General features: G+C 35.7%; 1 protein-coding gene across 1 annotated transcript in view; it reads right to left on the bottom strand.

Moving 5' to 3' along the window:
* Positions 1 to 6773: 6773 nt before the first annotated feature.
* ETNK1 (ethanolamine kinase 1) overlaps positions 6774 to 18372 on the bottom strand; it is a 67113-nt gene continuing 55514 nt past the window's right edge. Inside the window, exons 7-8 of the mRNA XM_078450008.2 lie at positions 12861 to 12934; positions 6774 to 12516 (exon numbers count right to left, since the gene is read on the bottom strand). Of these exons, the coding sequence (XP_078306134.1) occupies positions 12444 to 12516; positions 12861 to 12934 (147 nt within the window). The 3' untranslated portion in view covers positions 6774 to 12443. The remainder of the gene's footprint in view (positions 12517 to 12860; positions 12935 to 18372) is intronic.

Raw genomic sequence — 18372 nt, 5'->3', positions numbered from 1 at the left:
AAGTAAGAGGATAGAGAACCACCTCTCATGCTAATGGTCAACAAAAGAAAGCTGGAGTAGCCATACTTACATCAGACAATCTATAGACATTAAAATACTAACGGTATAAAGAAGGGCATTATATCATAATTAAGGGGTCTATATCCAGAACATTTCATCCTAAAGCAGTGGAATACACATTCTTCAATGCACATGGAACATTTTCCAAAATAGATCACATACTGGGACACAAATCAGCCCTCAGCAAGTACAAAAAGATCGAGATCATACCGTGCGTATTTTCAGACAATAATGTGAAATTCGAAATCAACTACAAGAAAAAATTTGGAAAGATAAGAAATACTTGGAGACTAAAGAACATCCTACTAAAGAATGAATGGGCTAACCAAGAAGTTTAAGAGTAAATTAAAAAGTACCTGGAAGCCAATGAAAATGGTAACACCACAGCTCAAACCCTCTGGGATGCAGCAAAGGCAGGCATAAGTGGGAAGTATATAGCAATCCAGGCCTTCCTAAAGAAGGAAGAAAGGTCTCAGATACATAACCTAACTTTACACCTTAAAGAGCTGGAAAAAGAACAGCAAATAAAAACCAAAACCAGCAGAAGACAGGAAATAATAAAGATTAGAACAGAAATCAATGCTATCGAAACAAACAAAAAAGGTAGAACAGATCAATGAACCAGAAGCTGGTTCTTTAAAAGAATTAAGGAAACCGATAAACCCCTAGCCAGTTTTTATCAAAAAAATAAAATCAAGAATGAAACAGGAGAGATCACAACCATCACAGCAGAAACAAAAACAACACGAGAGTATTACCAACAATTATATGCCAATAAAATGGGCAGTCTGGAAGAAATGCACAACTTCCTAGAAACATATAAACTATCAAAACTGAAACAGGAAGAAAGAGAAAATTTGAACAGAACCATAACCAGTAAAGAAATTGAATTAGTAATCAAAAATCTCCCCAAAAAACAAGAGTCCAGGGCCAGATGGCTTTCCAGGGGAACTCTACCAAACATTTAAGGAAGAGTTAACACCTCTTCTCTTGAAGCTATTCCAAAAAAATACGAATGGAAGGGAAACTTCCAAACTCTTTCTATGAAGTCAGCATTACCTTGATTCCAAAACCAGACAAAGACCCCACTAAAAAGGAGAACCAATTTCCCTGATGAACATGGGTGCAAAATTCCTCAACAAGATATTAGACAACCGGATCCAACAATACATTAAAAAAATTATTCACCACGACCAAGCAGGATTTATACCTGGGATGCAGGGTTGGTTCAATATTTGCAAAATAATTGATGTGATTCGTCACATCAATAAAAGAAAGGACAAGAACTACATGATCTTCCTAATAGACACAGAGAAAGCGTTTGACAAAATACAGCATTGATAAAAACCCTCAAGAAAGTGAGGATAGAAGGATCATACCTCAAGATCATAAAAGCCATATATGAAAGACCGAACACTAATATCATCCTGAATGGGGATAAACTGAGAGCTTTCCCCCTAAGGTCAGGAACAAGACAGGGATGTCCACTCTCGCCACTGTTATTCAACACAGTATTGGAAATCTTAGCCTCTGCAATCAGACAACACAAAGACATAAGAGGCATCAAAATCAGCCAGGAGGTAAAATGTTCGTTCACTCTTTGCAGATGACATTATACTCTATATGGAAAACCCAAAAGATTCCATGAAAAAACTGCTGCTAGAACTGATCCATGAATTCAGCAAAGTTGTAGGATATAAAATCAATGCACAGAAATCGGTTGCATTCCTATACACTAATAATGAAGCAACAGAAAGAGAAATCAAGGAATCGATCCCATTTCAATTGCACCAAAACCCATAAAATACCTAGGAGAAACATAACCAGAGAGGTAAAAAAATCTATACACTGAAAACTACAGAAAGCTGATGAAAGCCCTTGAAGACACAAAAAAAATTGAAAAACATTCCATGCTCCTGGATAGGAAGAACAAATATTGTTAAAATGTCGATACTACCCAAAGCAATCTACATATTCAATGCAATCACTACCAAATAACACCAGCATTCTTCACAGAACTAGAACAAACAATCCTAAAATTTGTATGGAACCAGAAAATACTCCGAAAAGCCAAAGTAATCTTGAAAAAGAAAACCAAAGCAGGAAGCATCACAATCCCAGACTTTAAGCTCTGCTATAAAGCTATAGTCATCAAGACAGTATGGTACTGGCACAAAAACAGGCACTCAGATCAATGGAACAGAATAAAGAACCCAGAAATGGACCCACAAATGTATGGCCAACTAATCTTTGACAAAGCAGGAAAGAATATCCAATGGAAAAAAGACAGTCTCTTCAGCAAGTGGTGCTGGGAAAACTGGACAGCGACATGCAGATGAATGAACCTGGACCACTTTCTTACACCATACACAAAAATAAACTCAAAATGGATGAAAGACCTCAATATAAGACAGGAAGCCATCAAAATCCTTGAGGAGAAAGCAGGCAAAAACCTCTTTAACCTTGGCCACAGCAACTTCTTACTCAACATGTCTCTGGAGGCAAGGGAAATAAAAGCAAAAATGAACTATTGGGACCTCATCAAAATAAAAACCTTCTGCACAGTGAAGGAAACAATCAGAAAAACTAAAGGCAACCGATGGAATAGGAGAAGGTACTTGCAAATGGAAAATCAGATTAAGTGTTAGTATCCAAAATCTATAAAGAACTTATCAAACTCAACACCCAAAAAAACAAATAATCCAGTGAAGAAATGACAGAAAACATGAATAGACACTCCTCCAAAGAAGACATCCAGATGGCTAACAGACACATGAAAAAAGGCTTATCATTCATCATCAGGGAAATAAAAATTAATACCACCTCACACCTGTCAGAATGGCTAACATTAACAACTCAGGCAACAACAGATATTGGTGAGGATGCAGAGAAAAGAGGATCTCTTTTGCACTGCTGTTGGGAATGCAAACTAGTGCAGCCACTCTGTTAAACAGTATAGAGGTTCCTCAAAAAATTAAAAATGGTATTTATCCAAGGGATACAGGTATGCTATTTCGAAGGGACACATGCATCCCAGTTTACAGCAGCCCTACCTACAATAGCCAAGTATGGTAAGAGCCCAAATGTCCATTGATGGATAAATGGATAAAGAAGATGTGGTGTATATACATATATATATATATATATGTATACACACACACACACACACACACACACACACACACACACACACACAATGGAGTATAACCCAGCAATCAAAAAGAATGAAATCTTGCCATTTGCAACTACGTGGATGGAACTAGAGGGCATTATGCTAAGTAAAATTAGTCAGAGAAAGACAAATATCATATGACCTCACTCATATGAGGACCTAAGATAAAAAACAGATGAACATAAGGGAAGGGAAGCAAAAATAATATAAAAACAGGGAGAGGACAAAACATAAGAGACTCTTAAATATAGAGAACAAACAGAGGATTACTGGAGGGGTTGTGGGAGCGGGGGATGGGCTAAACAGGTAAGGGGCATTAAGGAATCTACTCCTGAAATCATTTTTGCACTATATGCTAATTTGGATGTAAATTAATAAAAATAAATTAAATTTAAAGTCATAAGAACATATGGATAAGGAAATACAGATGTGTTATTTTAGAAATATATACATATATGACCTATATATATATACATATCCATATAAAATTTCCTGATTCTGTCAACTGAAAGAATATAGAAGCAGTAACACTCTCCAGTAACAATGAGCACACCTGGCACCCAGAGCTTAGTTTCTAAATCTCATTCTCTATAAAAAAATTTTAAAAAGTCAGGGCTCCTTGAGGGAATTACTGAATTGAGGGCTGGGGCAGGGAAAGTCCAAGCCTCACCTGGAAAGCCTTATGTTGCCAGAACAGAAGTGCTCAAGGAGTAATAGGAGCATACTGAAAGGATGTAGCAACCAACTTAACGGAGCTCTCAATCACCAAATGAACAAACTGAACAACAAAATGATTGTAATGGATTACAGCTTATAGAATTAAAGATCCTTCTGTTGAGATATAGTTAAATAAATAAGTAAACTTAAGGAAACTATAGCTCTCCCTTAGAGTAAAATTCCAATTTTAGAATTAAAATTGAAAGAGAGAAAGAAGGAAAGAGAAAGAGAAAATCAACATTAGGCAAACATCACAATAACTGCTGCAGGCGAAAACTGCTAATGGATGCTAAAATAGCACAAAAATCACATAGTTTCAAAGTATCTCCTCCCACTACTTAGTAATTATAAGTAGAAAATGGGGAGAAACTTGGCAGCCACAACTTTAATGAAATGACCAAGGTTAAACTCACTAGTAATACATATATCAACATTTTATACCTCGTGTAATACAATGAAAAGGGCACATTAATTCTATGGTATTCCTAACAAAAATACCTATATTATCACAGTAAGGAAAAGGGAGAAACAAATATAAAATAGGAGAGGCAAGGGAAAACTGTGAAGGTAAATTAAAAATTGGAAGTGTCAGGGGCACCTGGATGGCTCAGTTGGTTAAGAGTCCAACTTCGGCTCAGGACATGATCTCGTGGTTTCTGAGTTTGAGCCCCACATTGGGCTCTGGGCTGACAGTGAGGAGTCTGTTTGGGATTCTCTCTGCCCCTCCCCAACTTGCACTCTCTCTCTCTCTCAAAATAAATAAAACCTTTGACAAAAATTGGAAGTGTCAGTATGCACTCACAATTTCTAAAATATATATTTACGTGTGTGTGTGTGTGTGTGTGTGTGTGTGTGTGTTTCCTTGCTCTGCCAGCTAAAAAAGGCCAAGAATGTCATAACCTAGAATTAATGAGCATACCTAGTTCTCAGATTTAAGTTTCTAAGTACCATTCTCCCTAAAAAACAACAAAAATGGCTGATTCCAAGACTCTCACAGGTTCCAAAATTAGTCTAGAACATCTTATTTTACTATAAAGGAAGTGCTCAAAAAAATGTTTTGGTACACCAAAATAAGCCGGAACTAATTGGGCTCCCCTAAGCAAAATCTCATTTTAACATCAATGTAAGAAAGTACAGTAACAGATTATAATCCACTAAAAAAACAAAACAAAACAAAACAAAACCTAAGGGGGTGCCTGGGTGACTCAGTCGGTTCATGATCTCACAGTTCGTGAGTTCAAGGCCCACATTGGGCTCTGTGCTGACAGCTCAGAATCTGGAGCCTGCTTTGGATTCTGTGTCTCCCTTTCTATTTGCCCCTCTCCTGTTCATGCTCTCTCTCAAAAAATGAATAAACGTTAAAAAAATTTTTTAAAAAAATAGCAACCTAAGAGTCTGTACTTAAAATACAGTCACATGAATGCTAGATGATACACACACACACACACACACACACACACACACACACACGGATGATTCCTTGCAATAAAATGCTGATACATGTGTACCACATAGCAGAACTGAAAATGACTATTTTGCAGCCATGATAATAAAGATTGGTTTAGACAATTATCAAGTGTTATGGAAATGAGATTTTGACAAGCAAAATACTTACATAATCTTTTTAGTGTTTCTCTCCATAGATTATTTCCCCACAAGGGGAATAATAAATACTACACAGTGAAGATACAGAACATTCAAAATCAACATCAACATCAACAATGAGTTCCTCAGATGATCAAAATCAACATCAACAATGAGTTGATGTGATACTCTAATAAGGATACATCACTTTTGTAGTATTTTGGCTGGTGATAACCTCATTCTAATCATTAGAAAAACCCAAAAGATAACCCATTAGATAAACCCAAATTGGAAAACATTTTATAAGACACACACTGACACACAGCTATTTTTGCTAGAGAACTGATCTTCATGATTATCTGATGGTAGAGATATCTTTGTATCTCCACTATCACATTACCTGATAATTAAAGCTTAATAAACAATGGTTGAATAGATGGATATTCACTGCCTCTACTGTAAGATGCTAAGTTCCAGACAGTTTATCTGTTTCCAGCCCTCATCAGAGTGAAGATACAAATCACAGTGGTTAGAATAATTAAATTTTAAACTAAGTAAATAGAATTTGTTCATTGAGTTACATAATATCCCACACTCTCATCTCAACCAAATTTCCGAAAGCAAACTTTTTTCAAAACTTTTTAGGGGCGCCTGGGTGGCTCCAGGCTCAGTTAAGCATACATCTTCAGCTCAGGTCATTATCTTGCGGTCCATGGGTTCGAGCCCCAGGTCAGGCTCTGTACTGACAGCTCAGAGCCTAGAGCCTGCTTTGGATTCTGTGTCTCCCTCTCTCTGTGCCCCTCCCCTGCTCGTGTTCTGACTCTCTCAAAAATAAACAAACATTAAAAAAACATTAAAAAAAAAACTTTTTAATACTGGGGCGCCTAGGTGGCTCAGTCAGTTAAGCATCTGACTTCAGCTCAGGTCATGATCTGGTGGTTTGAGAGTTTGAGCCCTAGGTCAGTCTCTGTGGTGATAGCTCAGAGCGTAGAGCCTGCTTCAGATTCTGTGTCTTCCTCTCTCTCTGCCCCTACCCAGCAGTCTCCCTCTCTCAAAAATAAACATTAAAAAAATTTTTTTTAAAGAACCTTTTTAATACTATAAACCAGAGAATTAGAAATTTAAAGAATCACTTCAAATATATAGTTATACAATAACTTTGAAAAGTCTTGTTTTCTAACCCCCCAAAAAAGAAAATCCACCAAAATAAGTTGAAAGAACAACAAGATTTATGGTACACTGCAGTTAGAACCCAACTTTATTGTTACAACCAATTTTTATTTACAGAATATAAATCTCTTCAAAAAGATACATTCCTTCATTTAATCAATGGTAAAAGGCCTTATTAAGCAGAAATAAAGCCTAAACATCACTTATATTCAAACAGAAATACAAACACCTTCATTAAAAGTTTATGAACATACAGCAAAAATGTATTTTTTACGTAAGCAGTTACATGAATGAGGCTGTTTTTTTATTGTCTTCACTGGCAACCCCATTTTTATCCACAGAATAAATTTTACGCTTAAATTAACAGTAGTAAAAATGTAAAAATTAAATTTTAAACATGAAAATATGCAACCAAAAACAGGAAGTATCTCCATTATCAAACAGATTGACAAGTTCTCAGACACTCAGATACTTTCTGAGGCATATCAAAACACCTACATCAAAATTTGCATTCATCTGAGAGGTATCAATACATTTTCAGTGCTGAGACTATTTGTAGCACTTACAGTATATACAAAGCAGCATTATACTACTATGGTTCACATTTGATAAACACAAATTTAAGGTTTATGCCACAATTGCCCAATTCAACATACAGCTAACGCAGTGACAATTACTCATTTTGTTTTTTCTTCTGAAACTCAGTAAGGAAATTATCACTTAAGAACATGGAATAATGCCATGTCTTATTTCTTATGATAGCAGTATATTTTAAAATTCAAACACTTCATATCATGGAAACTTCACCCAGCTGTAAAAAGGTTCCTAAATACAGTACAGTTTAACTTTCCTCTTAGCAGATTCTACCAACTGAGTTACTTTAGTACACATAACTAACAGGAAACTTCTTCAGATTATTGGACAATAAGATCTCAGTGTGTCACTACCTAAAAAGTAGCACACCACAACCAAGTAAATATTCTTGCCTCCTCCACTGTGTTTCTGGGGTTTTCTCCAGGTCATGAACGCTGGTTTACATGGAGATCAATGGGTCTCAACCTATCTCTGAACATTCCTTTATTAAGAGTTTTGAAATTTAATGAAAACAATTCCAATCAGCAGCGTTTTTTTACCTTTCACTAACTAGTTCAAATACAATATGTAATGTTTTCAATTTTTATAAACATCTTGTGTTTTGTTACAATAATTAATGGTATTTATACCATTAATGGGTAAGATGTAAACAAAAATACGCCTATATTTAGGGATTAGGAGTACTTTACAGAGCAATTTTTCATAACCAGAAAAGCTGAACGATTCATAATGAACAAAGATTTTATTTTAACCTGCTATCTGATATTATCTATAGCACAGTAAGTGCATTAAGTACAGGAGAAAAAAAAAAAAAGCAGATCTTAGGACAGAAACCTAAGAAGTTGAATTTGGGATGACTGAAACACAAAAGGGAATTTTTCTATAAACACTCATTTTTATCCATTCAAATAATTGAATCTTCTGTCCATTTCAAATTATCCAAAAATGAAAGTTGTTAATGTAATAATTGGAAATATCTAATTCATTATGTAAGATACCTTATTAATTTCAGTTTTCAAGTATTCAAGTAATGCAAACCCAAGCATTTTGTTTTACAAGAACACATTTACAGACTAAGCTTCAAAGATGGGGAAAAATCATTTAAAATAACTGATATGCTTTTCTTTCCAAAGACCTCTAACCCAAGACATAACACTATAATCACACACGTGATATATATAACTGGGGAAAAAACGGTGGTTCAATAACTAATGTCTTAAAAAAAAAAAAAAAAAGGAAAAGAAGAAGCAAAACAGATTACCTTAATATGTTAGTTTCCAATCAAAGGACATTCTAAAATCAAATGAACTAAGGAAGCAAAATCAGAGCATATCAATTCTGAAATAAGGAAAAGGCTGTTTTACCACATACTTATAATTCATTTCCTTTGTGCATATTACTCACATTTGCTTTTTGAGGAAATTAGTGCAAATTGCTCCCAATAACAGAACTCTCGTCCTAGCATAAAGCACTGGTAACTCTGTCTATATCAACTGAATGACTGATTAATATTAGAAGTTTAAGTCTGTTATCACTTTGGAATGCATATAAAATGCTTATTAAAAGCAATTTGAAGCAGAATATCAAACTGATAGTATTTTCATATGTACTATGAAGGAATTTAAAAATGGTACAGAAAGCTTTGTGTAATATAAAAAAGAAAAACCTATATATTCAAAGTGGAACTTTTTAACTTTTCACTGAGAGTGCTTGGGGGAACTTTTTTCCTTTAACTTCCTTTATGAAGTTGAAGTAAATATTTTCAGTCCAGCAAAAATGAAAATAGCACTATGTCATTAAAAGATTACTCATTACTTAGGTCTTTTCTGTCTTTTACAATCCTGTAATGAACAACTTTATATTTATAGAAGCCAACTGAGATATGTTTAAGTTGAGCTAAGAGCTATTATTTATCAAGATCTCATACATACAGGATTTAGATTCACAGATACGTAAAATGTCAAGGTTTGTTTGGGGGTTTTTTGGTAGAAAAAAGCTAACAACCTTGAAAACAGGAAAGGGTAATACTTCAGTCTGCAATCATCACGTTATATTTTTAATTTGCTTTAGCTTAGAATCATGACTCAAAGAAAGGAGCTCTAGAGTGTATTAATTTACTGCTTATAGCAATCTAACCTCACAAAAACTAATGGCCAGCTAAAGAATGAAGAAAAGTCGTATTAGGCACTGAGAGGCTAAATAAATAAGTAATGACATTGACAAAACCTGATAAACCCTATTTCCAGTTCCTCTTGCTATCCCACTATGCAGCCAGAACTTTTGGCTACTTTGAGTCTAAAACCGAAGAGCTGAATCATTTCCTTACCCCCCCCCCCCCGAAAAAAAAATAAAACTACAAAAGGGAAGAGAATGCAAAACAATACACAATCTCATATGCAAGATACAATTCACACTAATTTACAAATGTTTATTTACACTGTTTTATATACATTCCAGGCAGACCTAGTTGAGTTTTTGTGCTCATGTTGATCTCAAACGACCATGTGAACAGTATGATTTACTACCACATCTCTTTGATTTCTGGAAAATCAAGTGGTAGCATGGGGTCAGGAGGGAAAAAAAATCAAATATTACTGGTCAGGTAAGATCATACAAGTATGTAAGGAACAAAAGGAAAAAAATGTGGAATTTTGCTTGTTAAAGCATCCAGGCCACTATGGTCTATTGACTAACAATGAGTACACATGAATGCCACTTCTCTAACGACCATTTTCATATTTACAAAATGAACTTACTACCAGCTGAGTTATTAGGTAAGGCATTCAAGTTCCTTAGCTTAACATAAAAAGGCAACAGACATCTCAGCAAGCCACAGGACAAACTTTAGAGGAAGTTTTTCCTTTAGGTTCCCTTAAATGGTCAATAAAAAGGGAAGCAATTTTGAACCCTATTATTAGGCTGCAGCATGATACCAAAAACCTGGGAAGGTTTTGGAGCATCACAAAGGAAGTGGGAGCATCACAACTCCCAAAAATTAGCCATAGAGTGAGGAAAATATCTTAAATATCTTATTTTGTTTCCAACTCCCACTGCACACTCCTAGGGCTAAAGTGAGAGCCTTTATTCCCCTTTACATTCACTTCTAATATGAATCTCTCGAAGAGTACCACAGCTAGCAGCTATGCACAGTCTACCAGAAAAGGCTCAGTGAATCCCTATTCAAAATAGTTTGAAGAATATGGAATAAAGTAGAAAACTGATCTTGTCTCCTCTCATACACACAGTTCTCTAAGTTATACACTGTTGCACTTTAAGAAGTCAGAAAGCAAAAAATCAAGGGTATTACATATTATTCATTGTCCTAAGAAAATGTTCCAACCACAAATAAAAATTCCACCAAAAACAATTTTTCAAGTTCACTCTAACATTATGTAAAAACCTACTGTTTAATTGGTTCCATTCATTTAGTCAATTAGGTAAAATTCTATTGATCCTTTACTAATACGGTTTAAAAAAACAGAAGTGAACATTTATAACACTGGGGAGGTAGAAAACAAATCTTAATCTAACACTGTTACAGACACAAGCAGATTTTAAGATTCTATTTATGTAACTAGAATTTACCATTTAAAATGGCCTTAAGTGTTTCTACTTACTTTATTAGCTTTAAACATCTTGAGATAATCCAAGTATTTTAAAGCACTTATCTGAGAATATAAGTCATTTGGAATAATACATCAAACTCCCCAGAAGATTTCTTAGAGGATATATTTGTAGTTGCATATTCTGAATATGCAGATTCATTAAGCCAACTTTGTACATGGGCACTTATGTGACCAAAGTGCAAAGCTTGTCAGACTAATTTTCTAAGTTAACCATGACTGCTCATCCCCACACAGGGGCAGTCTTCAAAACTTGAAGCCTACTTATCGCAAAGATCTAACTTCCTTCCATATAATAATTACCACCCTCTCCCAAACAAAATTAAAAAAATACACAAACAAAATCAAGAGAAACTAAAACAAGATGCCCTCCTACCACAAGTATATCTGCTTAATTCACATTTTGTTATATCAGATTCTAAGTGTAGTAGATCAAAGTCCTAACTAAATGTTCCTTATTTCTTTCTTTTAACTGCTTCAATTTAGTTCTCTGAACCTGCATATATCATGTAATCATGTCATTCTAAAGACATGGAGCAACACTAAAACATGAAATGAAATTGTAAGGAATGAATATGCAAAGGTAAAAAAGAATATCTAAATGATATTTTCTTGTTCCCAAGTATGATAATTCTATCTTTGTTTCAAAAATTAGCATTTGTTCTACTAGCTAAACAGACAAAAAACACAGAATATTTCATTAAGTAAAACAAAATTTTTGGTAAAAAACAATATGATACAGCCAAGTTTTAAAAATAAACTAGCAACTTAAATGACCATATTTAGTATGTGAAAACATTACTTAATGCAGATTTTGGTAATACAAAATCATATCTATTCCAGGATTATATGGTTAATATTTATACTGCCAGACTATGTAAGGAAAGGAGAATTTAAAGATAGATTCCACCCCCCCCAAAAACACTATCCAATATTCAATTCAAAAAGATGTACCACTAAGCATAGACAGTAAATGCAGTTTACCCTCATACACAGAAATTTTTCTATGAACACCCTAAGTTATCTATACCAGTATCTGGCATTTCAAGACTGAATGATTCATATTTCTTACAGTGTATCGAGATAAAAAAGTTACACTGAACACTTAGAATGTTTACTAAAATTAATATTAAAGTAAAACTTAAAAAAAAAAAGTTTCTCTGGAACATTTTCATTGCTTACACTCAACCAACAGATGAAAGCAGTCACAGAATTATGTTAAGTTTATAATAAATAATTCACATAAACAGAGATTAAATTATCAAAGAAAGGATTAAACTGACATCTTTATACCTTTTTGCAGATTTAACAAACTTCTAATCCACCACACACTGATAGCAGTAGGTGTACTTCTTGACATCGTTCAGTCTATTTAAAAAATAGATTGGTTTAGAGGCATAATTTGTAAAGCAAGATAACCAAATTAAACAACAGAATTTTAACAAATATTGGCTTTTCAAAATTTCTTAAGAAAAGATTTCACAAGCATTGTTCAGCTACTTGAGAATAATCAAATCTCTTCTTTACTCAGGCACTTTTAATGCGGTAACTTCAGGCTTCATTTTAAAGTATTGGTTAAAACGAACAATTGCATACCTAGTGAGAAATGAATAACAACAATTAATCAAAGGTGAAAATCTTAATCCTTCCTTCATTTTCCATTCACCTTTCTAAGATGATTTTTTTTTTTAAGTTTTAAGATTTTCAAAGGACATATTTTTGGTTTACTGCACCACCTACTGGACACTTTTCTAATAGAGTACTTAACAGATTGGTATACCAGATTTCCTTGCAAACCAATTATTAAATGTATGAAACCTTTAGAAGATTTGACTGAAAATAATAATAACTACAGTGTACCCCATGAGTTCTACACGTACACCAAAAACAAACAAAAAAAGTAGAGACAAATGTAATGCACAGAGCATAATTAAACTTACCCAAGGAAATCAAAGTCAATAGTGGAGTATTTGGCTTGAATCAAAGCCCACAATCCCCAAAAGAAATGAGAAGCCTAAAAAGGAGGAAAGAAAAATCAAGAATTATGGTAATACATTTCTTAATAAAACAACTGTCAAATAATTAATGTTCTTTTTCTTCAACTCCATGCTGAATACAATCTTGATGCTCTGTCTAAAAAACAGCAAATACTGAGCATACAGTTATCTGGATGACTACCTATGTCCACACCAAAAGACATTATAATATGTTTATAACCTCTTAAGAAAATAAAGCCCAATTCCTGTAACTGCTTTGTGGAGACAGAGTTCAGCATCAGTACTAATAGATGTTGGTTAATTATTTTTAATGATTAAAACTGCCAACAGGCTTTTCCTATAAAATACAGGATTATCAAAGGACTTTGGCTTTTTGACATAAAAATATAAACAAAAGGGAAAATCCAAATCTCAAAAATGAAAAATATATTTAAATATGAAAAATGTTCTAGACATGCCAAACATCTCAAAACAATTTTTATTGGCCCAACAATTTTCTATAACCAACCATAACATACTGTAACATGATTTTACCTACGCCAGACAAAAATGGGTCTTAAGACTTCAAGAGAAAAACAGATGACTGTACGAACTATAAAATAACTGCTATGTGTGTGCTTTACAATCTATTTCCAGTTAAACAAGAAAATATCTTAAGATTCGAATATTAACTAATAAAACCTCACTTCCCAAGAAATAGTCAATTCTAACTAGAAATATAGCTAGAAAAAAAGTCTTAAAGGGTTTTATTTCAACTAAATTCCTTATAGTAACAACAAAAGGTATCTCAGAAAAAAAAATTCCTCAACAGCTGTGATCTTGGTATTAAAATAATCAAACAACCCAATTGGGTAGGTAAAGCAACACAATGAATGAGGAAGGATTCTTAATTTGAATTGTGAATTGGGGGGTTTCAAGTCCAGGTTCTGTCACTAACTCTTTTTGCAACAACCTTCAGTAAGTCACAAATTTTTAGTGTCGAATTATCACTTATAAGATAAGAAACTATTAGCCATTCTGTATTCCACACAGGATTGTTTTAAAGATTAATGGAGGGGGCATCTAGTGTGTAGGTGGTTCAGTATGTTGAGTGTCCAATTCTTGATTTAGGCTCAGGTCATGATCCTAGGGTCATGGGATCCACACTGAGTGTGGAACCTGCTTAAGATTCACTCTGGAAGTCGCCTGCATGGCTCAGTTGGTTAAGTGTCTGACTTTGGCTCAGGTCATCATCTCATGGTTCAAGCCCTGCATTGGGCTCTCTGTTGTCAGCACAGAGCCCACTTCAGATCCTCTGTCTCCTTTTCTCTCTGCCCCTCCCCTGCTTGTGCTCACACTCTTTATCTCTCAAAAATGAACATTTAATAAAAAAAGATTCTTTCCCTCTGCCCCTCTACCCCCTACTCGGGGGCCGTGAAGGAAGGAAGGGAATTATATATATTGTGGGAAATAATCTCACTGACCCAATCAAAGGAGGGACACGGAGACTCGGAGCACAGCGAAGCAAGACTTTAATCAACATTCTTGCAAGAGCAGGTGTCTGACAGACAGGCACACTCGGGGCAGTCACAGCAGACAATTTATCTCCTAGTGTGCAACTTCCTCCTCTGGATCCTCACTGGCTGAGTACTACAGTGATTATAGCCTTACCCCATCACCTATGCCCATCTAAGGCAAAAAGTAGTCTAATTGGAATAATGTACATTTCCTGAGGTGATGCACAGACTTTCAGTCCCTCTGTTGTTCTTTGGTTCATGCTCACTGCAAAACCTGTAAAAGTAAGCCTGCAAAACGGAGAAGGGGAAGAATGGGGAAGTGAAGTGTCCAAGGGTTTGGCACTCATTATGGGGGGAGAGGGGTTTCATATATATGTCCAACAGGTTTTAAACCTACTATTAACTAGACAGCACAGCTTTTATTTGGTATTTCTGAAAAAGAATCATCTCCCTTACTTCATACACACACATACACACACACACACACACACACACACAGATGTCTATGAAACTTTTAACCTCTAAAGATCTCTTTAAAGTATGTTGTTGTAATGATATCCATTTAAAAAATATTATCACACTTTGCTTCTAACTTCCTCAAAAAATCACTAGCAGGATATATAACTTCCCATCAAATACAGATATAGAAAAGAATAAATATTGTAGTAAAGAGTAAACAGCTAAAGTCACATGCATATGAAGTCTAATGGTTAATTAAACAAAATTTAAGAAAAGCTGAGCTCTGGAGTCAAATTGCAAACATTATTACCTATATGACTTTGAGCAATTAACCTCTCTGTACCTTTGTCTCCTCACCTGTAAAATGCAGGTGTGATATGATTTATAATGAGAAATAAATATTTGGTCTTTATCCACTGTCTCTGGCTCACAGTTCCCCAAATCCTTGGAATTTTCTAAGCATAACAGCAATGGGAACATCTTTTTGTTATAATATTTGGTCTTTTATCATAAGTTCCTGAAATATCTCCAGAACAATAAACATAAAAGGAGTATCTTGTTATTCAAAACAAGTCCCTTTCAACCACACCTGAGTTTTGGAAAGCACCTCTAGATGAGAATTGGTTGCCAGGGAAACCAATCAGATGATTAGAGGGGTGGGCATCTCACAACCTCCAGGGAGGGGAAAGGGGAGAGAGACCGGAGTTCAGTTTTCAATGCCCAATGTTTTAATCAATCTTGCCTATGTAATGAAGGCTCCATATAACCCAAAAGGAGAGGGTTCAGAGAGCTTCCAGGCCTGGTGAACCAGAATATATCCACACGCTGGAGGGTGGTATACACTATCCTCCTCGGGAACAGAAGTTCCTATGCTCAGGACCCTTCTAGACCTTGCCCTATGTACCTCTTCATCTGACTGTTCTGTATCCTTTATAACAAACTGGTAAACATATGTAAATGCTTCTCTGAGTTCTAAATGCCACTCTCGCAAATTAACCGCACCCAAAGTGGGAATTTTGGAAACCTCCGATTTATAGCCAGTGGGTAAGAATCACAGGTAACAAATGAGACTTGCAACTGGCACCTGAAAGAGGGAACAGTGGAGTGAAGTGTCGTGAGACTGAACCCTTAACCTATGGGATCTAACACCTATGGAATTGCAGGACACTGCTGAGAATTGGAGAACTACTTAGTGATGTAGAAAAAACACACATCGGAGCCTAGTATATATATCTGGTATATAACAAACATTCAATAAAATGCTAATTACTATAATTATATAAAATTAGAATGATAAAAATATAAAAACTTTCAAAAATGGTTTTCTGAGGTGCCTAGTTGGCTCAGTGGGTTAAGCATCTGACTTCAGCTCAGGTCATGAGCTCACAGTTTGTGGGTTAGAGCCTGCCATCTGGCTCTGTGCTGACTGACAGCTCAGAGCATAGAGCCTGCTTCAGATTCTGTGTCTCCCTGCTCTCTGCCCCTCCCCAACTTGTGCTCTTGCGCATGTGTGCATGCACACTCTCTATCAAAAATAAACATTAAAAAATAAAATAAAATATTATAAAATAAAATAAAAAAATAAAATAAAAATAACATAACAAAAATGGTCCTCTTTCTACCTGAGGAAGTCCCACATATTGAGAAATGAATTATGAGATGAGATGTGCTTCCTTCTTTTTAAAGTCTAAAACAGTGGTTGTCAACCCAGGGGAGGTGTCTGAGACTCAAAACTATATGGCACAAAAACAGACACTCAGATCAATATAGGAGAATAGAGAACCCAGAAATGGACCCACAGACATATGGCCAACTAATCTTTGGCAAAGCAAGAAACAATATCCAATGAAATACAGTCTCTTCAGCAAGTGGTGCTAGGAAAACTGGACAGAAACGCAGAAGAATGAACCTGAACCACTTTCTTACACCATACACAAAAATAAACCCAAAATGGATGAAAGAGCTAAATGTAAGACAGGAAGCCATCAAAATCCTCAAGGATAAAGCAGGCAAAAACCTCTTTGACCCTGGCTGCAGCAACTTCTTACTCAACACATCTCCAGAAGCAAGGGAAACAAAAGCAAGAATGAACTATTGGGACCTCAACAAAATGTAAAGCTTCTGCACAGCGAAGGAAACAATCAGCAAAACTAAAAGGCAACCAACAGAATGGCAGAAGATATTTGCAAATGACATACCAGAAAAAGGGTTAGTATCCAAAATCTATAAAGAACTTATCAAACTCAACACCCAAAAAACAAATAATCCAGTGAAGAAATGGGCAAAAAACACGAATAGACACTTCTCCAAAGAAGACATCCAGATGGCCAACTGACACATGAAAAAATGCTCCACATCACTCATCATCAGGGAAATACATATCAAAACCACGATGAGATACCATCTTACACCTGTCAGAATGGCTAACATTAACAACTCAGGCAACAACAGATGTTGACAAGGATGCTGAGAAAGAGGATCTCTTCTGCATTGCTGGTAGCAACACAAGCTGGTGCAGCCACTCTGGAAAACAGTGTGGAGGTTCCTCAAAAAATTAAAAATAGAACTACCCTAGGACCCAGCAATTGCACTACTAGGTATTTATCCAAGGGATACAGGTATGCTGTTTCGAAGGGGCACATGCACCCCAATGTTTGTAGCAGCACTATCAACAATAGCCAAAGTATGGAAAAAGCCTAAATGTCCATCATTGAATGAGTGGATAAAGAAATGGTGTGTATACATACATACACATATATATATACTATATGTATATATGTACATATACTATATGTATATATATACTATATGTATATATGTACATATACTATATGTATATACGTGTATATATATATGTATACACACACACACACACACACACACACACACACACACACACACACACACACACACACGGAGTATTACTCGGCAATCAAAAAGAATGAAATCTTGGGGCGCCTGGGTGGCTCAGTCGGTTAAGCAGTCGACTTCGGCTCAGGTCATGATCTCGCGGTCCGTGAGTTCAAGCCCCGCGCCGGGCTCTGTGCTGACAGCTCAGAGCCTGGAGCCTGCTTCAGATTCTGTGTCTCCCTCTCTCTCTGACCCTCCCTCGTTCATGCTCTGTCTCTCCCGGTCTCAAAAATAAATAAAACGTTTAAAAAAAAAAAAAAAAAAAGACTGAAATCTTGCCATTTGCAACTACGTGGATGGAACTAGAGGGTATTATGCCAAGCGAAATTAGTCAGAAAAAGACAAATATCTTATGACTTCACTCATATAAGGCCTTTAAGACACAGATGAACAAAAGGGAAGGGAAACAAAAATAATATAAAAACGGGGGGGGGGGGATAAAACATAAAATACTCTTAAATATGGAGGGCGCCTGGGTGGCTCAGTTGGTTGAGCGTCCAACTTTGGCTCAGGTCATGATCTCACAGTCTGTGGGTTCGAGCCCCGCGTCGGGCTCTGTGCTGACAGCTCAGAGCCTGGAGCCTGCTTCT

This window comes from Panthera onca, chromosome B4, assembly GCF_046562875.1.
Source record: "Panthera onca isolate mPanOnc1 chromosome B4, mPanOnc1 haplotype 2, whole genome shotgun sequence".
In the NCBI taxonomy this organism is placed as follows: domain Eukaryota; kingdom Metazoa; phylum Chordata; class Mammalia; order Carnivora; family Felidae; genus Panthera; species Panthera onca.
Note: the sequence above shows the minus strand (reverse complement) of the source record. Positions and strands in the feature narration are given on the sequence as shown.